The 25,125-nt window shown below is 49.8% G+C and overlaps 1 protein-coding gene across 1 annotated transcript; it reads right to left on the minus strand.

Annotated features, from left to right (window-relative positions):
• Nucleotides 1-615: 615 nt before the first annotated feature.
• Nucleotides 616-17,932, minus strand: HTR1D (5-hydroxytryptamine receptor 1D). The gene is made up of 2 exons (XM_036914646.2): nucleotides 17,744-17,932; nucleotides 616-3,357 (listed from the first exon to the last, which is right to left on the minus strand). Exon 2 carries the CDS (start codon nucleotides 2,772-2,774, stop codon nucleotides 1,530-1,532), a length of 1,245 nt encoding a protein of 414 aa, XP_036770541.1. The 5' UTR covers nucleotides 2,775-3,357; nucleotides 17,744-17,932; the 3' UTR covers nucleotides 616-1,529.
• Between the last annotated feature and the right edge of the window lie 7,193 nt (nucleotides 17,933-25,125).

Here is a 25,125-nt window from a genome sequence, read left to right on the forward strand (position 1 = left end):
CAAGGTCACACAAGACTTCTCTGGCTGCCCCCCCCCCAGTTCTGGCATCCCTCTTTTCCTTTCCCTTTCTGACATCCCATATTGCTGACCCTCATCTTCTCCCCGTACTGTGACCCCGCTGAGCATTACAGGCCTCCCAGGCTCTGTTCCTGCTCTTTTCCCTACCTGCCACAACTTTCCCTACCTTCCTTGCTCTGCTCCATCTCCCCCAAGAAACCTCATCCCATCTCACCTTCCTTAGCCTCTTTAGGAAACCTTCCCTAACAGGCAAGTTTCTTTACTGCATCTATAAAAAAGACGTTGAAGGACAAACATGAAAATGTGTGCAAGGGGCATTGTAGGCACTCAAATAGTGGCTATTACTTTTATAGAATAACATACTTATTATTATCCCCATTTTACAGCTCAGGGGAAGTGAGGTAAAAAAAAAAAGACTAAAAAATATGTCCAAGGTCAACCAGCTAGAAACTGATAGTACTTGGATTTGAACTGAGGCATCAGGTCCTTGGCTTTAACCATCCTGTTATATTGACATTCATTGTTATACGGCTCTGGTGAGAAACAAATGGCAGGACTCTGGCTCAGGGCCTGGCATGTGGTAGGTGCCCAGTAAATACTGAAGACTGCAGATGAACTGGAAGGTTTCTATATCCAGGAAGAGGGGGATGGAAATTACCCAAAGACTTTACTGATCATGATGTCTCATGCTTTTTATTTGACAAGACTCAACATCTTAAGATCTCTGAAGAGAACAGAATATAAAAAAATAATTCAGAAAACAAGGTTCAGAATAGCATTCCACTCAAAGCTTGGTGGCTCCAGAGTCTGCCAATATACTTCAATGGGGGTGATTGTGGGTTTTAATTTCAGAACGTTAAGATAGTGCAAAGAAGCTGGGGAAGGAGGAAGGGTACAAGGTAGCTGATCTGGTTCCAGCCATCCCACTCCCCTGCCCCCTGCTTCTGCAGCTCTCTCTGTCAGTCTATATCCCCGGCACCTCAAATACTGAATCTCTCCCCATGAACAAGCGGGAGAGATTCGATCTAAAGAGGACTCAGTATTAGAAATCCCTGGGTGTTATTTTCCAATCAAGGTGCCACCTGGAATAGAGACCCCTCCGTTCTGACTCCAAATTCTCTTTCAACTCAGGTCATTTATCTTGTCTTTGAGCTCCACACGAAACTTAAGGACCAGAAAGCCTCCTCTTTGAGAGTAGTCTTTCTACAGTCAGACAGCTTCCCTCCTGAATTGCATCAACAGGGAATCCTGTGGGTCAATTTCTTCCAATATGGATGAACTGTGAAAATATGCTAAGTGAGATCTTCAGTCTTGCCCTTTCCACACAGCTGCCCCGCTTCCGGTGGCTCAGAAGTCAAGAAGACAACAGGAAAAAGAATTCTGAATGATTCTGTTGACTGAACCACAGCCCAAGACATCAGGATTAACCCAAATCCCAGGAAAAAATAAAAAGGACCATTTCAGTCGAGTTATAGGAGACAAAAGATGACAAGAGTCGCCACTGAATAGGACTAGGCGGCTTTCCGGAAATGGACAACTTTCTGAAACGCTTGCCGAAACTCTTCGTTAAACACGGTATAGATTATTGGATTGATGAGGGAGTTTAAATAACCGAGCCAGGTGAAAAAGTCAAAGAGGGCTGGGTGGATCCAGCAGGAGTCCCGGCAGAGGGGGAGGACCAGAGAGGCAACGAAGAAGGGCAGCCAGCAGATGATAAAGGCGCCCAGGATGATGCCCAGGGTTTTAGTGGCTTTCCTTTCTCGAGCAGCAGAAATCCTCTTGCGCTCCAGGACACTGTCAGCGAGCTTGACTTTCACGTGGTTGAAAAAGAGAGGGGAGCCGGCCGAATGGGAGTGCCCCTCGTGAAGGCTGGGGTTGAGGGAGCAGAGCGAGGACCCCGCAGAGCCGGCGATGAGATGGGCTGTGGTGAAGCGCTTCCCGTAGAGCGAGGGCGGATTCAGGATTCGGTTCCTAGCAGCCAGGTAGATCCGGCCATAGAGAATGATAAGCAACACAGACGGGATGTAGAAGGCGCCGCAGGTGGAGTAGATGGTGTAGGAGATCTGCGACGTGTTCACCAGGCAGTCCGACATCTCCTCATGAGCTCTGGCCTGCCGCCAGAAGAGTGGCGGGATGGAGATGCAGATGGAGATGGTCCAGACAATGGCAATCATGGCAGCCGCGTGGCCTGCTGTCCGGCGTTTACTGTACTCCAGGGCATCGGTGATGGCCCAGTACCTGTCCAGAGCAATGACACAGAGATGCAGGATGGAGGCCGTGCAGCACGTGATGTCAGAAGACAGCCAGATGTCACACAGGATTTGACCAAAGCTCCAGGTGTGGGTGGTGGTATATGCAATGCTGACGGGCATGACCAAGATGGAAACTAAGAGGTCAGTCATGGCCAGAGAGCCGATGAGATAGTTGGCCGGAGTGTGGAGCTTCCTGGTGAGGAAGATGGTAGTAAGCACGAAGGCATTAGAAAGCACGGTGGCCAGCGTGATGATGGAAAGGACCACAGCAAGAGAAATCTTGAGAGCCTGGAGGATCCCTGGATCCCAAGCCTCTGGGGTCTCAGTGGCATTCCAGGATCTGTTGGAGGTCTCCTGGAGAAGGTCTTCCACTGACTGGTTTAGTGGGGACATTCTTGGTGGCTCTCTCTTCCCACCGGCTTTACCACAACACAGCTCCTTCTTTCCCAGTTGACCTACCCACAAAACAAGGTCACCCTTCTCTTTCACGCTGGTGGGAGCCATCCATCAGAACAGACCATACTGAGAAGACCTGAAGACTTGACTACTCAAAGAACCTTGAGGTGACTAGCAGCTGGTCGTTAAAGGTCTTTCCTAAACCAGATGAATCCCAAGATATCTCACCATTCTGGAACTCCATCCAGCAAATGGTCAAGCCCTGTGGACACAGGCACCATTTGTCAAACATCTATTAGGATATCACACCACTCCAGGCAGTGGTCTGGGATTCTAGACGTTGACTCCTTCCATAGCTTGAGAGATAAATGTGTTTCAGGAGAACTTCAGAATTTCCCCATCCTATTCTGAGAAGTTTCTGGATTTCAAGTTGCCTTTGGGGAGCTCTTAAACTAGAGACAGAAAGTACCAGCTGATTCAGAGAGGCAGTCCAGTCAATAGCTCATAGTTTTCCCAGGTTCGTTTTGATGCATCATGAGGCACTTAACTTTGGTTCCTGTTTCACTGATCATTTGGAGCCTGAACAGACAAAACGTTGCAGTTACCAAGACTTGAAGAATGCATGAGCTGGGAGAAGGCAAAACAAATGGATCACTGTGGGTTCATTGAGAAGGGCACATGTTCAGAAGCTCTGGGGTTTAAAAAAGAGAAAAAGTAAAAGAGTTAGGTTCCACAAGGACAGTTTAGACACTTGAGACTAACTAGAAGGTTAAAAGGATACTGCTCTGTGCTGGTAATGATGCAGTGAAACTGGTATTCTTAAAAGTGTCAGGAGAACACAGGAGAGGGCAATGTGTCCCACCCCCGACAATTCCCAGAGGGGACATGGCTGTTGGAAGCATTGGCAAGCTTATTAAAAATCCATGAAATCAGCTCTGTAAATTGTGAATCAGAAATCATCATTCTGTTTATTCAGCAACAATGGAAACTAAACAAAATAACTCTGGGCACAGTAAAAAATAAAAAAGGCCACCATGGAAACTCCAAATTTTTACAATGTATTTCTCTAGCAGTTGGGGAGGAGGAGGTGACTTTTCTTCTGTTAATTTCATATGAACTTTCCAAATTTCCTAGAATGAGCATTGATGATTTTCAAAACAAAACAAAGCCAAAACAGAAACACCTTTGTGATAAGCAAAGAAATTAATTGCAAAATTAAAACCCTGAGTATTTTTCATTGTGAAAGTTTAAATCCAGAAAATCCACTGGGCTTTCCAAATGGAAACTGGAAATGTAGTCACAAAAAGTTCTTGAAGACACACTTTCTCCTCTGTGTGCCTCTGGCCTTGAAGCCAGGCTTTAGTATTTAGGACATGGGCTTGGCGCGGTGAGGTAATCCAGAGGGCAGTGTGTGCAGATCCACCTCTGGCATGACCCCAGCTGATGTCTGTGGGGCCTGGCAGGCAGTCCCTGGGTATGTGGGGATGGCAAGAAGGGTGCCAAAATCACATAGCCCTATCCACATGCCTGCCGTCTCTCCCCCTGCCTTGTGTAGAATGCCACAGCGCCACTAGGAATCCCTGTGATTCATTTTATTTCTTCCAGGTCAACTTAGCAAACAGGCCCTGCCCTGGGAGCATTCACAACCTGGCAGGGGAAGCAAACACGTAGCTTTAAGAACCCTGGGATGGAGGTGGCAACGCAGAATTTATATATACACACTTTTAAAAAAAAGTGATCATTATAATTATGTATGAGTTTATTTCATTGTGTGTACGCTTTTCAGCTTAATGTATTTCGAATAATGTCCCATCAGTCACTCGCGCAACATCCTTCTTAAGGGCCTCATATTGCTGTATCAGGTGGCTACATACAGAAGGGTTTCACCCATCCAAGTCCGAGGGATGGCTTTCCTAGTGGCTAGAAAGGCAAGAGCAAAGTCCTAGAGGTCAGAAAGTTTAAGGCATGGTCAGAGGACAGAAAAACACCAGTGGGTTGGAGCACAGAGAGCAGAGACAGGGTAGGAGATAAGGCGCAGGAGGCGGCTGGCCCCAGCGGGAGGAGCAGCTGGTATCGGAGAGCGTGGCTTGGCCCAGGACAACCTGGGCTCTACTCCCTGCTCTATACCAGCCTTCCTGTGTGACCTTGGGCAAGTCCCTTACGCCTTCTGAGTCTTAGATTTCTTCCCCCATACACTGGCCACCCTGCCTGCTTTCTAGGACTGCTGTGGACCTTCCACAGCTCCTGGCAAGGCCAGCCTTTAAAACCCAGTAAAACACCGAGAAGAGTCAAGATTTAGTCTCTGTGCATTGACTGATTTTGAAAGCTTTTAGAAGCTAAACTGCAATGTGGCAGTTTCCCTCCCACTCCTCAAATGTGTGGATGCTTCATCTTTAAAAGCGAATCTGCCTAGAGGAGGGAAAACAGGCTCAATTTAAGAAAACCAATCTTAAGCCACCTGCTCCAGAACACTCCCAAAGTTGGAAGGATATAATTATAATACCTTTTGTGGAACTCCTGCTATGTTCCAGGCCCTGAGCTAGCCCTGGGGCTAAGAGTCACCCCCTGGGAAGTGGGCAATATGGTCCCCAACTTACAAATAAGCCCACCACGCTCAGAGAGGTGCAGTCACCTGCCCAAGTCACCCAGCTGGAAGTGGAAAACCAGGTCCAGAGCCAGCTCTCAAAATTTCCACCCCTCTCCACACTGCCTAGATTCTGCAAGGAAAGCCTTCTAAGGCACATGCGCCGCCAGGAGAGAAGCTGGTTTGGGCTCCCACGTGATAGTGGGAATGAGGACCCTCCTACTCCGCCTCGCCCGCTGCTCCATATCAAAAGCCTTTGGCTGACGTTTTCCTCCCACTTCGGTTCACGTGGAAAATGTGAAGTTGGGTTGGACTGTTTGGAATTTTCTTCCTTGCAGACAGTCTGGGTGAGTAAGGTGCCGTCTTTTCTCACAGGCGGCTGGGTGCTTGCTTCACAAACCCATGCGGTCACTCCTTGGGTTCCAGGCATTCCAATGACCTCACTGAGTGAAAGGCGTGGGCTCAGGCGGGCCTGAGAGGCTAATGAGTGACTTCTGGGGAAAGACAGTGAGGATCGCCTTGGGCAGGAATGCTGGGCTGGAACTTTGCCGGAAGCCACATGATTCTGAGCCCTTCTCCCTCCTCTCCCTCCTGCTGTCCTAACCCATCCTGAACAAAGTTGAGGGAATTTCCTATAATATCCAGCTGCCTTTGGAGATCCAGACCGCAGCTCTATAAGCAATTACCTCTCTCCCATCACACTCCAAAAAAAAAAAAAAAAAATGCAAATGAAAACAACAATGACATACCATTTTCACCCAGCACAGGTAGAAAATTTTAAATCTTATCTTGTCGTGCTATTTGATAAGGATGTGGAGTAATAGGAATTGTCACCTACTGCTAGTAGAGGATAAATTGGAGGATAGTATAAAACTCATTATAGTCTTTTCTCATAAAGCTAAAGATGTAATGATTACCTCATGACCCAGTCATTTCACTCCCAGGTAGACATGACACAGAAACTCTCCTATGAGTTCCCCAGCAGACAGGAGCGAGAATGGTCACAGTAGCATTGCCTGTAATAGCAAACAACTAGAAGCCGCCCAAGTAGAATACCTTTCGTGGAGCTCCTGCTATGTTCCAGGCCCTGAGCTAGCCCTGGGGCTAAGAGTCACCCCCTGGGAAGTGGGCAATGTGATCCCCAACTTACAAATAAGCCCACCATGCTCAGAGAGGTGCAGTCACCTGCCCAAGTCACCCAGCTGGAAGTGGAAAACCAGGTCCAGAGCCAGCTCTCATCAAAAGCAGAAGGGTAGAATGTGCCACATTCCTGCAAGGGAGTGCCGTAGAGGCAGAACTGAGGACACCCGAGCTGCACGCATCAGTGGGTGATTCTCATGAATGTAATGCTGAGTGCCAAAGTCAAAAACATGTAACAAGAAACAAACTCTTTTGCCAAAAAAATATATGTGGTGAAGCCATAAAGAAAAGCAAGGAAACATTAGATACAAAATTCAGGATAGTAGTTACCCCTGGAGGGGAAAGGATACATGAATATCATCGCGGAGGGGTTTTAAAGGCATCAGTGATGTTCTGCTTCTTAAGGTAGTGGTGAGTACATGGATGTTTAATATTATTCTTGGACTATATGTATATTAATTATATATATACACACACACACTCTTTTGTATGGAATGATATATTTGTAATTTTTCTTAATTAATTTTGTACATTAAAAAAACAGAACCACACTATCAGTAATAACACTGATACATTAATACCTATTGATCTATTTGAGTCCTGAAGATCTGGGTTCTGGGTGCATCTCTGCCACTGACCAGCAGGTAACCAAGGGCAAGTCACGACTTCCCTCTGACCCTTAGTTTCTTCCTTGGTAAAATGAGAACATAAGCATGGCTCTGCTGCCCCGGAGGGACATTTAGTCATTCTGGTAAGATTGCATAAGGGACTGCTGTAAATTGCGGAGCCCTGAACACCTGTCACGATGGTAACAGAGATGGCGGCAGCGGCTATAAGCATACATTGTAAGTCAGGTGGATTGAGTCCCGATTCTCATTGCTCCACTTTCTTGCTATGGCCACTGGGGAAGTCACTTAAGTTCTCCAGGCCTGCACAGCCTCAGTGGTAGAGATGATAACCCTACCTCACAGGAGGTGGGGGAGAACCGGTAAGATCATGGATTCAAATGCCCAAAATAGTAAAGGATGACCTCTGGTTTCTCTATGATGTGTCCAACCATATTCAGGTCTCCGGGCAACAAGGGCTCTTCCCTCGCCAGAAACAAAGCATCGCTGCCCATTTTCGGCAGAACTACCAGCCACACCAGGGGGCTCCTGCGTGCCCACCACACTCTTGGGAGCCATCATCGCAGCAGCAAGGACCTTCCTCAGCCTCCTCTGCCCCAGCAGTGTCTCCCCTGTGGGCCACATCGTGCAGACTCCAGCCACACCACGCATCCCCGGCTTGAGCATCTCTGCAGAGGGATGGAGGGGATAAACAGGCAGACAGACCTGGGTCCCAATTCCAAATGGTCCCATGGACCGCCTCTGACTACAGCTGCTTGGACCAGGGTGGCCATGTGACCAAAAATGAGCCAAGCAGATTGTCTCTTGGGAATTTAGAACAGGGACTGTGAGCAGCCAGGCAGACAGATGCTGAAGGGTGAGCAACCTGAAAACTGAGGATCCTTGAGTCTGGCCACCGGCATGACTGACCTGAGCATCAGGACAAATTTGGAGGGAGGAAAAAAGTCATAAGTCAAAGAAAAGAGGTTAGAATAGAGAGGCAGAGAATAGTGCAGAGAAAGAAGCAGAAAGAGAGGGCAAGCACCTGCCCTAGGAGAGGAGGAGGAGGGAGCCTTCCAGCCCGGCGATACTCTTTCCTATCCTCGGATGTCCTTGAGCAACCTTTGTAACCAGGAAAGTTCATTTGTACCAACTTGCGTTTTCCTAGTTGAGCCAGTTAAAATGGGCACAGCAGGCCCCGAGAAATAGTAATGCAGAAGATTTTCCATTCCTTCCCACCAAACAACACCTACTGGGGGTCGAGGCAAGTCATTTCACCTCCTGGCTTTTCTTCTTCATCTGTAAATTGGGGTAACAGCACCTTTCTCCCAGAACGGCTCCACAGATTCAGCAAAGGAGGAGTAACATGCCCGGCACAGGGGCTGGTCCACAGCAGGCATCCTTTCGGTCACTTTTAACTAAGGCTTCTTCCCCAAGGCTCATTCACTTGCCGGAAGATCAGTCACTTCCCCTTTCCAAAGCACCTTTATTTTAGCTAAGTGACTCATAAAGACTTGCCAGAAACCAAGAGGATGTAGGGGTTTAATGTGTGCTCAGAAGCCAGTCTCGGCCTTTTAGAAGAAAAAAGACAAGGCTCTGTGATCAAGATTTGTTGCATAAAATAAATCTCCCACAGAGGAATTTGTGTCTGTTCTTTCTCCAGAAGCTGGGTGGTACAGATGAGATGGGGAAGTGATTCTCCATGAATCTGAAGAGTGCTTTACATTTTACAAACTGCAGCCACAGCTGTTACTTCATCTCATTCTCTCTCCTGCACAGGACATTCTCTCTCCTCCCAAGGCCTCAGTTTTCTCCTCTGTAAAATCAGGGCATCAAGTCCAACTCACGGGTGTCATGCGCATGAACTAATATATGTAGGGAAAACTGAAATTTTTAACATGAGTATGTGTGTCTGTGTATCTGTATGATTGTATCTGAGTTCAAGTTTTGGCATCTAGTCAGTATCTTGAGCACATCAATCTCTTACCTCAGTTTCTCTAATTAAAAAATCTGGAAAATGTAGAAAACAAAAAGTTGCCATACCTCTGACCCCAAATTCCCACTCCCAGCTATATAGCCAGCAAAAACATGTACGTGTGCCACCAAAAGACCTGGGCAAGAACTGAACCACAAAGAACCACAAACCGAGAGCAACCTAGGCAGACATCAGCAGCAGAATGGGTAAACTGTGGCAGAGCCCTGTGCATCAGTGAGAATGCACCCAGCCCCCCCCTACACACAAGCACAAGGACGAAGCTCCAGGACACAATGTGGAACAGAAGGAGCTCAGCATTCCACCACCACATGTGATTCAATCTTCACAAAGTTCAAGAACAGGCAGAACCTACCTATACCGATGGGAGTCATGCTAGTGGCTGCCCTTCAGGGGAGGGGATGCAGTGACTGGGGGGCAGCATGAGGGGATGGAGGTTGTGGTCTGTTCCTTGAGCCAGGTGTGTTCACTTTGTGGAAATTCGTCAGGCTGGACACTTGTTTTTCGATATTTTTATTTCTATGAAAAGTTTACCCCAAAAAAGTAGCGGTTTAGTGACTAAGCGCCTAAGAATCTTGGGCACCAGGCTGCTGATCAAAGGGAGATCCTGGGCTTGTCACTGAACCTCTGTGAACTTGGTTTCTTCACATGGAAAATGGGAATTAGCACACCACCAAACTCAAACTGTTGTCATGTTTGAGTGGGCTGAATGGGAAGCAGCAACCATATAGTAAATGCTCCATAAACTATAGTTAGTTACAATTTACAGTCCATCTATGGCAAATGTGACTTAGAAGGAAGTTTTGAAAGACATAACCAAATCTAATCAGCTGAGATTGCTGCTGCCCTGAGAGGTGAGTGACTTGCCCAAGACTACACAGCAAAGTCCAGCCTCCCTCCCAGCTCAGCAGAGTCCATCCACAGCCCCATGCTGCCTCTACCTTCCCCTACCAAAAACAGGTGTACATTTCTTTGCCCCTCAATGCTGGGTCCAGCAAAGACTAGCTATGGCCACCAGAAGGAGCAGAAGTGACAGTGAGCCAGTTCCAGATGTAGTCTGCAAGAGGTGGTGCGTGTTTCGGCATGTGTTCTGCCACTGCAATGAGAACATGTGTGGTTTAGCTCGCTGGTTCCTAGAGGAGACAAAGACACACAGAGCAGAGCAGAGCAGAGCACAGCTCCTGCAGCCAGCTGCCTCAGGCACACCCAGGTAGAACAGAGCTCCTCAGCCGCCTGGCAGGTGCATGTGTGAGGTCAGCTAAGATCAGAAGAAATGCCCAGCCAATTTCAGATTAAAACAGCCAACCTCCAGGTGAATGAATTGTAGTAATAAGTATCATTGTTTTAATCCACAAAATTGAGGCTGGCTTGTTACACAGCAATAACTGACTGATAAACCCTCCCCTTGTTCCCTGAATCACTGAATTGTATCAGTTCTACTGCTGACACTTAACTGCCTTGGCTCTTTTCTCCCTTCTCTAGCCATGCCACCACTGTTCTGTTTCAGCCACCATCTTCAATGGCTTAAATGGTCTCCCTGCCTCCACTCTTGCCCCCTCTCCAGTCTCTTACCATATCACACCTGGCATCATCCTTTTACCTATAAGGTCTGACCATATCACTCCCTTAAAATCCTCTAGCGGCTCCCTATGCACCTGGGATTAAGTCCCAGCTCCACAGCTTGGTTTAAGAGGCCCTTCACCAACTGGTCTTTACTTACATTTCGAGCATCATGTCCTGAACTAGCTGGCTGTGACCTTTGCACTGAGTAGCACAGATTGGCTTGTTTTTCTGCCAGCACCCTGCTGCCACACCCACTCCAGTGCTGTTTCCTGCTCTGAACCTGCTGTGTCCTCTGCCTGGCAAGTATCTTCTCCTCAGCCCTCTGGCTGCCTAACTCCAAGTCCTTCAGGACTAAGGTCTGGTATCTCCCCTAAGGAAGCCTTCTCTAACCTCCCCCCGCCCCGCCTGGGTTAGGTGCCCCTCTTCTGGATGCCCCCCAGCACAGCTCTTACCACACTGGACTGTCTCCGTAAGTATACCCTGAGTGCAAGGACCATGTCTGATCAGACCCCTTTTAGCCCTGACACCTGGCTCACAGCAAGAGATGAATAAATGTTTATGAACGGCTCCATGAACCAATGAGGAACGGGCCCTGAGAAGAGAACGTTAGACTGAGAGGTAGGAACCCTGGGCTTTTGTTTGGTTCTGCCACTAAACTCTCTGTGGCCTTAGATAAGCCAGTTCCTGTACTGGGTCTCATTCCTCCACCTTGAAAATGAGAAGTTTGGACCAGATCACATATTCTCTTGCTGTGCATTAGAATCACCTGGGGAAGCTTAAAAAGTAATAATACAGGTGCTGTTTTAAAAATACAGATGTCTAGGCCTTACCCCCTTGCCCCTCTGAGGGGTAGAGCCTAGGTACCATAAATTCTCAAAGTTCTCCACATGTTTCTAAGGTGCAGCCAGGATTGAAAACCACTGGCCGTAAGGATCTCTGGCAATCTTCATCACTGACAATCTGGATCTCTTTAAGAAATCAGAGACAGGTGGAGCTTGTTTTTAGGGCCTTTGCATGAAGAAACTGAGGTCCAGAGAGGTAAAATGACTTGCCCAAGGCCACACGGTTGTGGCACAGCAGGGATTGAGAGCCAGTGCTGAGAAACTCTAGAACAGCCACTACTGGCCACATTGTAGCCACTGAGGGCTTCAAGTGTGGCCAGTGAGATGAGCTGTAAGTGTAAAACACAACGGGCTTCAAAGACTTAGTTCAAATAATAATGTAAAATATCTTAATAACTTTCTGTATCAGTTACATGATAACATTTTGGCTATACTGAGTAAGTAAAACACATAACTGAAATTAATTTCACTTTTTCTTTTTTTAATAATGGTTTCCTCTAAATTTCCTAATTCTAAAACATTTGTGGCTTGCTTTATATTTCTTATTTTTTGTTTTTAGTTTTTTATTTTTAATCGATGTATAGTTGGCATAGGATATTAGTTTCAGGCGCACAACATATAGTGACTCACAGTTACATACATTATGAAATGCTCACCCCAATTAAGTGTGGTTACCATCTGTCCCCAAAGTTATTACAATATTATGGACTATATTCCCAATGCTGTACTTTTCAACCCTGTGACATTTATTTTATAACTACAAGTTTGTACCTCTTGATCCCTTTCACCGATTCCCCCCCCACCCCGACAGCCACCTCCAGGACAGAGCTGCTCTAGAATCAGTGGTTTCAACAGGGGTGTTATCGCCCCCTACGGGTCATCTTAGGACTCTGTCCTCAGAGAACCAATGCAATCCAGGGAAAAGGCTTGGGACAGTACAGGGTGCTACATGCGCAGAGGCTGGAATAGTAGTAGTTGTAAAGTAATGACCAACATTATTAAGAGCTTACTGTGTGCTGGGAAGTGTTTTAAGTGTGTCTCCTCTATCAACCCATTAAAGTCTGACCACACCCTCTGAAGTCAGTCCTATTACTATTATTCTCATTTGCCAGGGGTGGGGAATTGAGGCTCGAGAAATGGCTTGCCTAAGGCCCCAGAGCAAGGACGCGGCAGATCTAGGCTTGGAACCTGGGCTGCTCAACACCACGCTCCACTGTTCATAAAAGGTGCTGAGTAAAGTCAGTTCCACTTCCATCTTCATTCCACAGGTATTTACCCCACAGATGCCTGCACACATTCAACCAATCTTTACTGGGTACCTCATATATGCCAGGCTCTGCCACCCCCACCCGAGTGGGCCCCTCTCTGCCGCTGGGAGGGGGCGCAGACGTCAGTCAGCACTGAGCAGTGGCCCCAGCACAGCCCAACGGGAAGGGCGGAAATGCACAGTGGCTTCTCGCACTTGAACGTGCACAGGCACTACCTAGGGATCCTATGAAGAGTGCAGATTCAGATTCTGTAGGTCTGGAGCAGCACCTGGGACTCTGCATTTCTGACAAGCTCTCAGGTGATGCTGCAGCTCCATGGACCACAGAGTTGGGCAGCGCATAACAGTAATGTCAGCCCTGAGATTTAAGAAGGATCTTAGAGTGGAAGAACAGGAAGGACTCAGGAATCACACAGTCTGACTTCCTCATGGTACTGACAGGGACAGAGGCCCAGAGAGGGTAAGGCACTTGCCCAAGGTCACACAGTGAAGTACAGGCAATGACCAAGTCTTCAGACTCCATCAGTGCTCTGTCCACTGCCTCCTATTTGCAGCAGAAACCTGAGACTAAGGGCAGAAGTATCCAGAGGCTCTCACACCCTTTCCCACCATATGCTTTTGGCATTTTCAACTCTGCATCCCACCTCCCATCTGAATATCCAAACTAGGGGAGTAATCCTGGGAGCAGACTGGTAGGGAAGACCGCACTCTGCAAGAAGCCTTTAGGGCTGCATCCCCTGGCCCTAGAGCTCAACCTGCCCCTCTCCACCAGATGCTGCACATCTGGATCCCCAGAGAGCACTTGAGTGATGGAGTGAAAGCATTTTCAGGACAGAGGAGAAGCTGTCTTCTCCAGACTGGATAAACAGAGTACTAACAACAGGAATTCATTTCCTAGAAACTAAACACTGAATTTGTTAATGTTTACAGGACCCAAACCTGCTATTCACCATCTGTTTTCCCCACTAGGATGCACAATATGGCCATGATTAAGAGCACAAGCTTTACAGTCAGGTAGACTGAATTCACTTCCCAGCTCTGCCGTTTGCTAGCTCTGTGACTTTGGGCAAGTCTCTCAACCTCTCTAAGCCTGTTTCCTCACCCATTCAATAGCTGCTTACTTAAAGCCTACCACGTGTTGGCATGAGCAACACTGATGTTGACCCTAGGAAGGGCCCTGGGGAGAGCCTCCTGGAGCCTGGGACCACAGACATGATGGAGGATGATGTTGGAGTGTGAAGGCACCCTGAGAAAGGAGGAGGGCAGGTGACCTGCTGCAACCCTGAGATCCCCTCTGAAAGTGGCTGTGAGGCTGAGTGCAGGAGGACAAAGACAACCAGCAAGTGAAGAGGAGTTGGGGCCAATGACACCTATTCCATAGGACTGAAGAGCCCTTCCCTCCTGCACCCCAAATCCTTTTTCATTTCCTATTGCTTACCTACCCCGAGACCACACCGACCAGCCCTTTCCTCTCACCCTCCTGCTCACCTGCACTCACCTGCAGCGTGGCTGAGACCTCCTCCCGAAGAAACACTGTGTCTCCTTCCTCCGAGCCTTTGCATAGCCCATTCCCTCTACCCAGGATGCCTTTCTTCTCACCTTCTCCACCCTCTCTGGACCCTAGGGATGGAACTGATCCCTCCTTCTTCCAGCCCCATTGGTCTTATTACACATCACACTGGACTCCCCTAGAGGAGTTCATTTGCTGACTGCCTATCTCCCTGTTGGGTTTATGATCCAGAATGGGGGGGACACGTGTGTTACGGAGTCCAGTGCCCTGTGTGGGGTACCTGTCATCCACCTGTCCAACTCCAACTTTACCCTCAATTCAGCTGTCTCCTCTTTGATAAAACTTGTCCATGCCTTCTGCCCAAGTGGGGTCAGCCTCCCTCTTCTGTGCCAACCAGTGCCTCCTGTTTATGATTCACACTGAGCAGCTAGTATCCTGAGGTCTGGTAATGGTGGCTCTCTCCCCACAAGATGAACATGCCTGGAGCAGAGACCCAGTTTTGTTCATAGTTGTGTTTGGGGCTTAATATTTACAATGGCTCAGTAACGATTTCCTCGAAGAATGAGTCAAGGAACACTAACAGTTTTCCCTTTGGCATCCCTCTCTGTGCCTCTGGCCCCAAATGTCTTTGGTCATCCCTCCTGGATGGCCCTTCAGGGCCCCAAACTCAAAAGAGTCATCCATATCAGCCCCTCCTGCTTCCTTCCTGGCACACATTATCCTGTCCTTATTCACCCATCCCAACCCTTGAAATCCTCCCTCTTTCCCTCTCTTCTCCAGCATTTAACTAGTTACTTCCCTTTTATGAGAAGCTGAGGATCAGAAAGGTAATGCCATCGGCTCAAGGGCAGACAGCAAGTAAGCAGCCAGGTCCAGGGCCATGCTGTGAACAGCCCATACTCCCTCTTCGCCCGACCTCTCTCGCTCCCCCACAGGTGCTGTCTCTCCCCTTCTCTGTACACATTTGGGGCTTTTGTATCATGGCTCAGACTGACAGATCGCTCTCTTCCTGGGAAAGCAATCTTTCCCTTTCCCCTTCACACACAAGCTCTTGTAATCTGCTCTCTGAGGTCCTTCCCAAAAGCCAGTTCCTCCAGGAAGCCTTCTATGGTCAACCAGATGCAAGCTCTCCCTCTTTAAACCACCGGATTCCAGGTTTGTGCCTTTTACTGCCTGTAGCTGGAAGCTCCATGAGGAGCCACCTCTTCTTTTCCCACTCCAGTGCCTGCAGCTCTAGATCACAATCAACACAGAATAACTCCTCTTGCAAGGCTCAAATGAGCCCCAGAGAAGTAACAGCATCCCCTCTCTCCTATTTGAAACTCTCCAATGGGTCTTATTATCACGATAAAATCCAAAATCCTCACCACGGCCTACAAGGCATGGTATAACCTGCCTCCACCCCCAGCCACTTACAGACCTCATCTCTTAACACCTGCCTCCCTTAAACATCACCTCTTTGGCAAAGCTTCTCATCCCCTGTCCTATCACCCTACTTTATGCTCATTTGAGCACTTAACCCCTCTCTGGTATGTCCTACTTGTTTATATATTGCTTGTCTCCCCACCTTCCCTTCAAACACTGCACCTTTTGTCCAGCTCATTGCTATATCCCCCAGGCCTTGAACTGTGTCTGGCTAACAATAAGCAGACAGGTCCACAGCCTGGGGAGAGCTGTGGGCTGGAGACGTACATGTATGAGTCATGTGCACAGAGGTGGTAACTAAAGCCACTGGGGTGGATGAGCTCAGCCAGGACCCATGTCTACCAGGAGCAGAGAGGAGGGCCTGGGAAAGCAGAGCAGCTAATGGCTGCAGAAAGGACGGACCTGCAGAAATAACAGAGACAAAGGAGTGAAAATATGACAGTGTTAAGTTACAGAAGCCAGAAGCCAGCATTTCCAGAGGAAAGGAGTGGTCAGCAGTGCCAACTGCTGCTGAGAAAGTGAAAGACTGAACAGTGTCTCCTGAGGACACTGGTGACCTTAGCAGACCTCTACCCCTCTACAGCCCTCAGATGGGAGCCACCTGTGCAATAAGAGGGACCTCTCAGGTCCTGGGAATTCCCAGGTCTGAGAATGTGTATTGCTGCTCATATCCACATCATTGTCACCAAAAAAGACAGTCATCCATCTGCAGCCTAGGAGACAAGGGACGACAGTCCACCCACCTTCATTATTTATGCCAGGTAACTGAAAAACTCAGAGGAAGCATCTGTGTGTTTCTGGCCCTGTATCAAGCACCGTGGAGAGGAGAGAAGGCCCGGTCCTAAGAGTCATGTCCAGCTAGCAAGCCCCATCCTTCCTACACCACCCTCAGGTCCTGGCTTTCTGGATGCCTCCATGACAAAGACCACTCATTTCTCCCCACCAGTTGAACAGGACCAAAGGCTGGAGAAGGCCCAGCTGCCTAAGAGGCCTTGCTTGCTGCTGTCAGTAAAGGGTCTCTCCATGTCCTTCTGAGGAACGCTGAGACCCTGGCCAGAGTCGTGTAGTCCAGAGCAGAGCGCAGATCCACAATGTGTGCACAGTTAGAAGATGCCGGAGGCTGCTGATGGCCACTAATGACTGAGCTGTTGTTGGTGGCCAGGTGTGAGCAATGACCCCCTCTAATTTGCACAGCAAGCCTGCAAGGTGCCATTCTTTTCCCCATTTTATATGGGAGGAAACCAAGACCCAAAGAGGTTAAGGGCTTTCCCAAGGTCACACGGCTGTGGTAAGTAGCCGAGCCCGGTTTGCTAACAGAGCCAGTCTGAGAGACCCAGCTCTTAATCCTTGAACTTCCCCAGAGCTGGTGAGGCAGGGAACTTTGGTCTTGTATTATCTTACAAGCAGTGTGACCTTGGGCAAGATTTAGTTCCCCTCTCCTCATCTGCAATAAAGCAGATTTCTTATTGCTTGCAGTTCTGACAGTGATCAGCTAGGATGTGTACAGAACTTCAGTCTGTAAAGGCATCCATCCATACATCTCATGTATTCCCACGGAGCCTTCAGAGGGGGAGAAGCATCCCCTCCATTTGATAGATGTGCAGACTGAGGTTCGAAAAGATGCAGTGACCTGACCAAGGTCAGAAAGCAAGTCAGGGCCTGCCTGGGCTTGGGTCTGGAAGCCGAGGCTCCACACTGGACGCCCTTTCAACTCCGCCGCAGAAAAGGGCGGCCCCGCGCTGCGCCGCACCCCGACCTGGCCGGCAGGGGGCAGCGCCCGCCTTCCCTGGGCCGCCCGGGGCCACGTGGGGGAGTCGCAGCCCCCGACCCTGGGGGCGCGCCTCCCGCCTCGCCAAATTTCGCTTAGCCGCGGGGCACCGAACACGCACCCGGGACCCTGCACCCGCCCCCAAGCGCTGCCTCGACCGCCCTTTATCGCGGGGCTCGGGACGGTGTCCCCCGGACGCTACCCACGGGCCGCGCTGGTCCTCCGGGACCCACTTCCCGTCGCGCGCACCGCCCGTCCGAAGGCACCGGAGGCGGGACGCCCGGTCACGGAGGCCCTGGGGAGGGCGCCCCCCCGCCCCAGCTCCTCCGGGACGGCCGCAGCGGCCGGACTGCGAGCCGCGCGAGGGCCCCGGCGCTTACCCCTCCCGGGCCACGCAGGTGCGGGCTCCTGCTTCCTGGCGCAGCGCCTCGTCTCACCGCCGGTGGACGTTTCATCGCCGCCGCGACCCCCGGCCTAGCTCCGGGCGCCGCCCGCCCCGCCACCCCGGGGGCTGTTCCCGGGGCCGCGCCTTCGCGCTCCCGCCCCTCCCAGCGCCCTGCGGCTCCTCCGCGTCCTTTTCCCGCGCCCGCCCGCCGCCCTCCTCGCTCCCCTCTCCCAGCTCCTCCCCCGCGAGGCCTCCCCACTCGGCCCCCCGCCCGCCGGGAGGAGGCTCGGCCCTTCCAGTCCCGCAGCGCCGGGAGCTCCAGACCCCGCCTCCACCCCAGCCCTAGGGGTGTGGGCACTGAGTAGGGAGGGGCAGGCCCTCCGGTCCCCACCTGTAGCAGAGCGGTGGGCTGGGTCCGGAGTAGGGGGTGGTGAGAGGCGGACCGCGTCCTGAGACCCTTGAAAGCCCAGCCACACATCCGTCCCTATCTCCCGTGTTCATCCCTAGTGGGATTTTTTTTCCCCACTTCATTTAACAAATATTTCTTGATCTACTGTGTGTCAGTCACATTCTAGGCACTGGGGATAGAGCAGTGAACAAACAGACGGGGGACCCATGGAGTTTACATGAATGTAATAGATAAAACAGGAAATGTTTATAGAGGTAAACGCTATAGAGGAAAATGAATAGGAAAGGAGGTAGCGAGGGAGGTGGCGGCGTTGAATAGGGAGGTCGGGGGAGGTGAACCTGGGAAGGTGGCATCTGAGCAAAGATGGGAGAGGTGAGGGAGTGGGCCCTGCAGGAATGCGGGGAAACGGCATTCCAGGTGAGGGACAGCAGCAGATACCCTGAGGTGGGCAGTGACCAAGCCAGTTTTGGGGCTGAACGAACAGCAGGAGGTTGAGGTCAGAGACGCTGCAAAGGGGCAGCTCCAGCCTTCATTGAAACAGCAGATTCTGAGCCCCGGCCCCACCCCCAGGTTCATGCAGGTGTTGGGGGTGCTGAGATGAACCTGCCTGGTTCCGGGGGCCAGGGTTGGGAGAAGATGAGCACAAAGAGGAACAGGAAAAAGGTCCACCGCAGAAGCGCATGCTGGCGTGTCTCTTGTGCAGATCTCCCCCAGTTCACGTGGAGGAGCTATATCCTAAAAGGCGTCTATATCCTAAAAGGTGTTTTGTCTCCTAGTTCTCCATGTATCTGAATCCTTGTTATTCAGTGGATCCACTATTAGAATTGTTAGGTCACCGTGATGAACTGACCCTTTTATCATTACGAATTGACCCTGTGTTCCTGGCAACAGTTCTTGTCACAAAGTCTCCTTCGCTGGCTGAAGGCAGGGGACAGCAGTACCCACTGCCGCTGGTGTATTTACAGCCCACACAGCTGTTTGACATCTGGCACACCAAAGAATCAGCAGCTTATCCAGACTTTCTTTTTCACGTCCTTCTGTCTCTACGAACACCTATCCACCTGGCCCTTCTCTCCTTTCTCCACACCTCACCCTCCTGGTTTATCATTTGACCATTGGCCTGGAGCTTCATCTGCTTCATCTTTCAATCTATCTTTTTTGGAAGTGATCAGTGATCATTAAAAATGCAAAAGTTCTTTTTGTCTTAGTGCAAATCACAGGCATATAAATCACTGGCCAGTAGACAGGAGTTATCCGCAGCCACACCTCCACTCTACTCAGACCCTGGGCTCTTTTCCCAAATAGGAAATGGGAAAGTTTAGCAATGCCGAATGTAGGCATTTCCCAAAATAGATATTGCTGCTGATTGCCCAAGCTGAAGAGTCACAGAGGAGGAAGGGGTCCAGTCTACACAGCGGAAGCATTTGCAGCTACTGCCAGAGTCCCAGCCTGAGATCCTGCAGCTGGGAAATCCACAGGGCAGAGTAAATATAGACACACCTCGGGTGTGTGTCCTCAATGAAAAAACTCTGATACTCCAGAAATTGCCCTGACCAGGGATGAGAAGCAGAAGGGATAAGAAAGAGGGACCACCTTTGGGCAGCAGCTCCATATACTTTAAGAAAGCTTGTCATTTAATAACAAAAGCTACCCAAAATGGTAAATGCCACTGGAAACCTGGCGAAAGAAAAAGGCTGGGTCTACTGGGGAAGGCTTGCTTCAGCCTCTCAGCCGTCACCCTGAGCCAGTGGATGGGTTAAACACAGTCCCCACTCTCGGGAAGCTCACAGTGCAGGAGAGAAAGCCCATAAGCAGTTAAGCACAGCACAGGGTGGGGGAAGGGAGAGAGGTAGCTGGAGCCTTAGGGGCTCAGAGGAGAGCACACCCGGCCTGGGAGATGGGCAAGGGCACTGAGCCTTGAAGGGTGAGTAGGAGCAACCGTGCAAAGAAGAGGTAAGGGAGGCAGAGAAGTTCCCCGGTAGAAGGAACGGCATGTACAAAGGCATAGAAGATAAGGAGAGAACTTAGTTAGGGCAACTGCAAGTCTGTGGATATTGTTAGTCAGGGGAAATGGTCAAGATGAGGCTGGACAGACAGGAAGGAGCCAGCTCACGAAGGGCTTTGAGTGCCAGGTGTAGGACCCTGGGCTTTATCCTGAGAGCCAATGGGAGCCAGGGAAGGGCTTTTAGTAAAGGATTGGCATGACTAGGCAGGGCAAGTTGGTAGTCTCTGGTACCCTGAACTCTGATACCTCACTGTTAACAGTTCCATCACAATCCCCATTGCTGCTTCCATGATGAAAAATCCTGGGGCAATTCCCTGATCAGCTTCCTGCCCCACCAAACCATTCTGCATGCTTCACCAGAGAAGGATCCTTAAACACGGAATCCTCCACCCAAACATTTCCAGTCCCTCCCCACTCCCTCCTGAAGAGGTTCCAATTCCATCATCCTGGCATTCCAGACTCTGCCCAGTCTGTTCACACTGGGTATGTCCTGCCTTCTCAAACCTGGCTCACGCCCTTCTTTCCATTTGGAAAGTTCTGATCCCCGTTTCCAGAATCTCTCATACCTCTTTGGCTCACCATGACTCATTCCGTCAAGGCTCATCTCCAAACCCCCAGGTTCTCTGCAGGGCCCCTGCCACCCCTCCTCAACAGAAGTGGCAGCTCCCCACTTGGAGGTCCAATGGCAGAATGGGCATTAGAGGCGTTGACTGAGTGACTGAGTCTGAGTCCTGATTTCACTACTCGTTAGCTGTGCAGCCCTGGATGTGTTATCTGGATCCCATGAGCCTCATTTGGCTTATGTGGGCAGTGATCCAGTAATAGTACTTACTTCATGGAGTTAGGATAAGGGCTAACTTAAAATCGCATCTGAAGTGCATAGCACAATGCCTGGCATCCAGGACGCCCTCCATGAGCATTCCCTGTCACCATAAGTGAAGGCAGGATGCCACACCTTTAACATTCTGGGTCTGTCTCCCCCAACATTATCAGTTTCAGAAGGATAGGGGTTATTTCACCTAGGTATGCTCCCTGCCTCCTACTGGTTCTGACATATTGAAGGTATTCAGCTGAAGACTGATGAATGGATAGATTGGTGGGTGGATCCATTAATGAAAAAGATACCAGCCAGCCACTCCTGCTCTATCCCCTCTGCTTGGGCGTTGGGAGCCAGGCTTACCCTTTTCTGAACAGGGTTGAATGAATCATGTGTCCAGGGACTAGTGTCTGGGCAAGCTTTGTAACCAGACAGTGCAGTTTGCATTTTCTTCAGGGGAGAGCTGTCTAGACAGAGGGGACATCTGCGCCAGGGAGGAGCAGGGACTGAATGGGAATCAGAATCCAGGCGAGGGCTTTTCAGGGAAGCAGAAGCCCAGCCTTCTCCCTGTTTTCTTCCTTCCTCACTGCTCAGGACCTGACCGAGCACGTTTGCCACCTGCCCCCAGCAGCGGAAGTTAGTTCACAGCGTCAACCAGGGAACAACAAAGAAGGGGACAGCATGGCCCTTCACTAGGTAGTGACAAGGGTAAAGAGAAGGATGGAGAATCCAGCACAGAAAGAAGCCAGTTTTTATGTGCCAGGCTCTATGCTAAGTGCTGAGCAAGCATTATCCTCCCTGTGACCCTGTGAGGAAGGTATGTTACACATTCCTATTAGATAAGAGACAGACGCAGAAGTGACTTCCTCTTGCCAAGGTAGAGACAGGCAGGGACCTCAGTTATATCTAACTCCCACGCCATGCTCCTTCTCATGCATCACGCATCTGGTCAACAAATATTTTGAGCACTTTCTCTTTGCACAGTGGCGAGGGAAGTGGTGCAGGGCCAGCAAAGATAATTGAGCTGTGGGTTCTACTCTCCAGGAGTTTATAACCCAAGGACAGAGGTGAAGCCTTACTCACAGAGCCTGGAAACACAATGAATGTTGAATACAACACAGATTGTCAGAGCTGGAGGGATCTTTAGAGTTCAGGTATGCCAATCCTGTTTATTTACAGCTGAGGAAACTGAGCCCTAGAAGGAGGTACTGACTGGAGAGTACGGTCAGGAACTTGGGATCTGAGCACAGACCACTTGGTTTGAATCTCAGCTCTACCAGTTCCCAGCTGTGTAATTTTAGGCTTGTCACTTTCTCTGTGCCTCAGTTTCTTTGAAAAACGGGGATAAAATTGTAAGAATTAAGTAAAATCCTCCATGTGTGGGGGTTAGCCTAATACTTAATATGTAATCCCACAACACATTTGTCATGATTATGATCAACCAGTCACACAGGGAGTTAGTAACAACCCTAGACTAGACCCCTGGCTCCTGACTCACAGCCCAGTGCTCTTTCCAGCTCCCCATGGTTCCTCGTGTCCATTAGAGTGTGGTCAGGGGAGAATAAGGGTCACCTAGGGAAGGAGGTCGCCTACAATCAGGTGTCTGCTGTCCTTGGGGCAAGCACCCAGATGTCCCTGAGCCGGTATCTCAGTGCCTTCCACCACCCCTCCTCCAGATCTTGTAGCCCCCACCACCACCTCTTTCTCCCCTCTTGACCAGAGTCCAGAGACTCACTCCTAACTGGAACATACACCAAGACTCCTGATAACATCCCCACACCTTCTCTTGCAATTTCCTGTGGGCCAGACAGGGTGGGGCCATGCTGGGGCAGGAGCCAACAGGAAATTTCCAGGAGCAGTGAGGGATGGTGTCCGAGGGCAGGGCGGCCGACAATACTATCTCCAGCATCAAACCTCCAGCAGGGAAGAGGCAGGTCCCTCAGGAGAGGTTTTTCTGTTTGTTTTCTAACCAGAGAATTTAATTAAGAGCTCGATTGCTTTGCCCAGGGACTAGAGACCCAAGGGGACAGCAGGGCTGAGACTGATGGCTGCTGGGAAGGGAGGGAGGGGCCTCTCTTGATTCAGACTGACCTGTGATGGGTTTAAGCTGCAGCAGAGAAATTCAGCTCACAGGGGGCATTTGGTCTGACCCCCCGACAAGGATCTTTCCTTACAGGAACTTGTGGAGTTTTAGACGCTGTGGTGCAAATTGAAAGAAGCTTATAGCAGCCAAGGAAATAGGCAGAGTTTGATCTTCCCAATTGTCCCTACTTATACCACTCCAACCATCTTCCCTGAGGCTGCTGCACTATTAACAGCGCAAAGCCAGGGGGCCTGAGTCCAAATCCCCCATACTCTACCTCCCTGAGTCCCAGTATCCTCATCTATAAAATGGGGACAACTCCAGTAACCCATTTACACGATCCACCTGTAACATGAGAATAACAACATCTTTCTGGCAGAGCTGGGAGGTGAGGAATGAACGTGCCAGGGGCCTGGACAACAGAAGGGAAATAACGTGTCAGTGAGAAAAGAGCACAGGCTTGGGAATTAGGCCTGGGAGAAAACAGCAGCTCTGCTGCCCACTGGCTGCACGAACTTGGGCAGGTATGGCCCTTCTCTGAGCCTCAGTTTTCTCATCCGTAAGATGGGGAAGTTGATGCCTATTTCACTGGGTTATGAGAATTAAATGAAATATGATAAGGAAATACCTCCCACTGGGCCTGGCCCACTAGGCCCTCAATCTGAACACCTCACCCTCTCCATCACCACCAGATCCCCAGGATTTTTTTGTGGAAGGAAGGAGTTTCTGAGGAAGGACTGTTTGTGGTTTGCCATAACGTCTGACCACTCCGCTCTTTGAGATTTTTTCAAGGCTGGGAAGTTATTCATTCGCAATGAGAGGACATGTTTTCCTTGGCAGGGCCAAGTTAGTCGCTAGGGCCTAGGGCTAGGTTAGTCGCTTTAACAAAATCCACTGACTGGTTCTGTCTTAAAAAAAATAAAGAGAGAGAGAGGCCATGTTCAACTTAGTCTAGTCATTTCAGCTAAAAGGAGTGGCGTGGAAGATGGGAGTGAAGGTGTGCCCCTGCAGAGGAGCTGATTTTCAGGTATCTTGGTTTAATCCATGACAAAGCCCTTTGAGAAGGACTTCAATGTTCCTGCCCCCGCAGGGCCAGGAAGAAGGCTCTACCTCAACATCACATCTCCGGGCAGGCTTAGCAACCTCTTAGGAAGATCCGAGGCAAAGAGAAACAAACCTGGATCTGGGTTTGAGCCCCTGTGCACCTGGTCGTGAGTTCCTGCCAGGTGCCCTTGACCAGGACCCACCATCTCTGGAGCCTGCGTCCCGCCTCCCTCACGGCATTCAGTTGTAGTTTTCCTCTCCTGTCCAGGGAACTTCCCCAGCACCCCCGCTCAGTCATGCTTCAGCCCCTTACCCTCTCATAGTAAGTTTTTCTTAGCACTTACCTAACATTATATTTTTGTTTTGTTTTCAATCCGTCAACTCCACTATTGTCTATTCTGTTTGCCCCTCTACCCCAGGACCAAGATCGATGCCTGCATGTGCTAGATGCATGGTAGGTATTTCTTGAATGCATAAAATAATGTAAAACAGGGCGATTAGTTACCTGGCAGGACTGTGGTGTGGATTTTAGTGTGTTTACACCCGGTTCCTCCACTTACCAGCTATGTGACCTTAGGTGAGTTACTTCCCAGCTCATCTATAGAATGGGTGTTAGTAAAAGTATCGACCTGTGTTGTGAGGAGCGCATGAAATGATGCATATAAAGTATTTAGCATAGTGTTGGGTGCATACTAAGTGCTCAGTAAAAATCAGGTATTTGAACAGATAGGAGTTGAATTGAAAGGTTTATTCCAGTGCATTTACTTCAATCTACCTGGTACGTGGAGAAAACTCCAGGACTAGGGTGTAGGATGGATGAAGACAGGGAGACCACCCCATGGGGGAGACCATGCAGAAGGTTGTTGCAAGGAGTGTGGGGACTGACTCTAGGCAGAGGCTGTGCGGAAGATAAGGAGAGAAAAATTAGGACTATTTCTGAGAAGCTATGTGCTCACTGGGCCAGTCCCAGACCCAGGCAGAGCCACAGAGAGCACCCTCAGTCAGCCCTGCCACCCCCA

Source organism: Manis pentadactyla, chromosome 4, assembly GCF_030020395.1.
Source record: "Manis pentadactyla isolate mManPen7 chromosome 4, mManPen7.hap1, whole genome shotgun sequence".
Taxonomy (NCBI): domain Eukaryota; kingdom Metazoa; phylum Chordata; class Mammalia; order Pholidota; family Manidae; genus Manis; species Manis pentadactyla.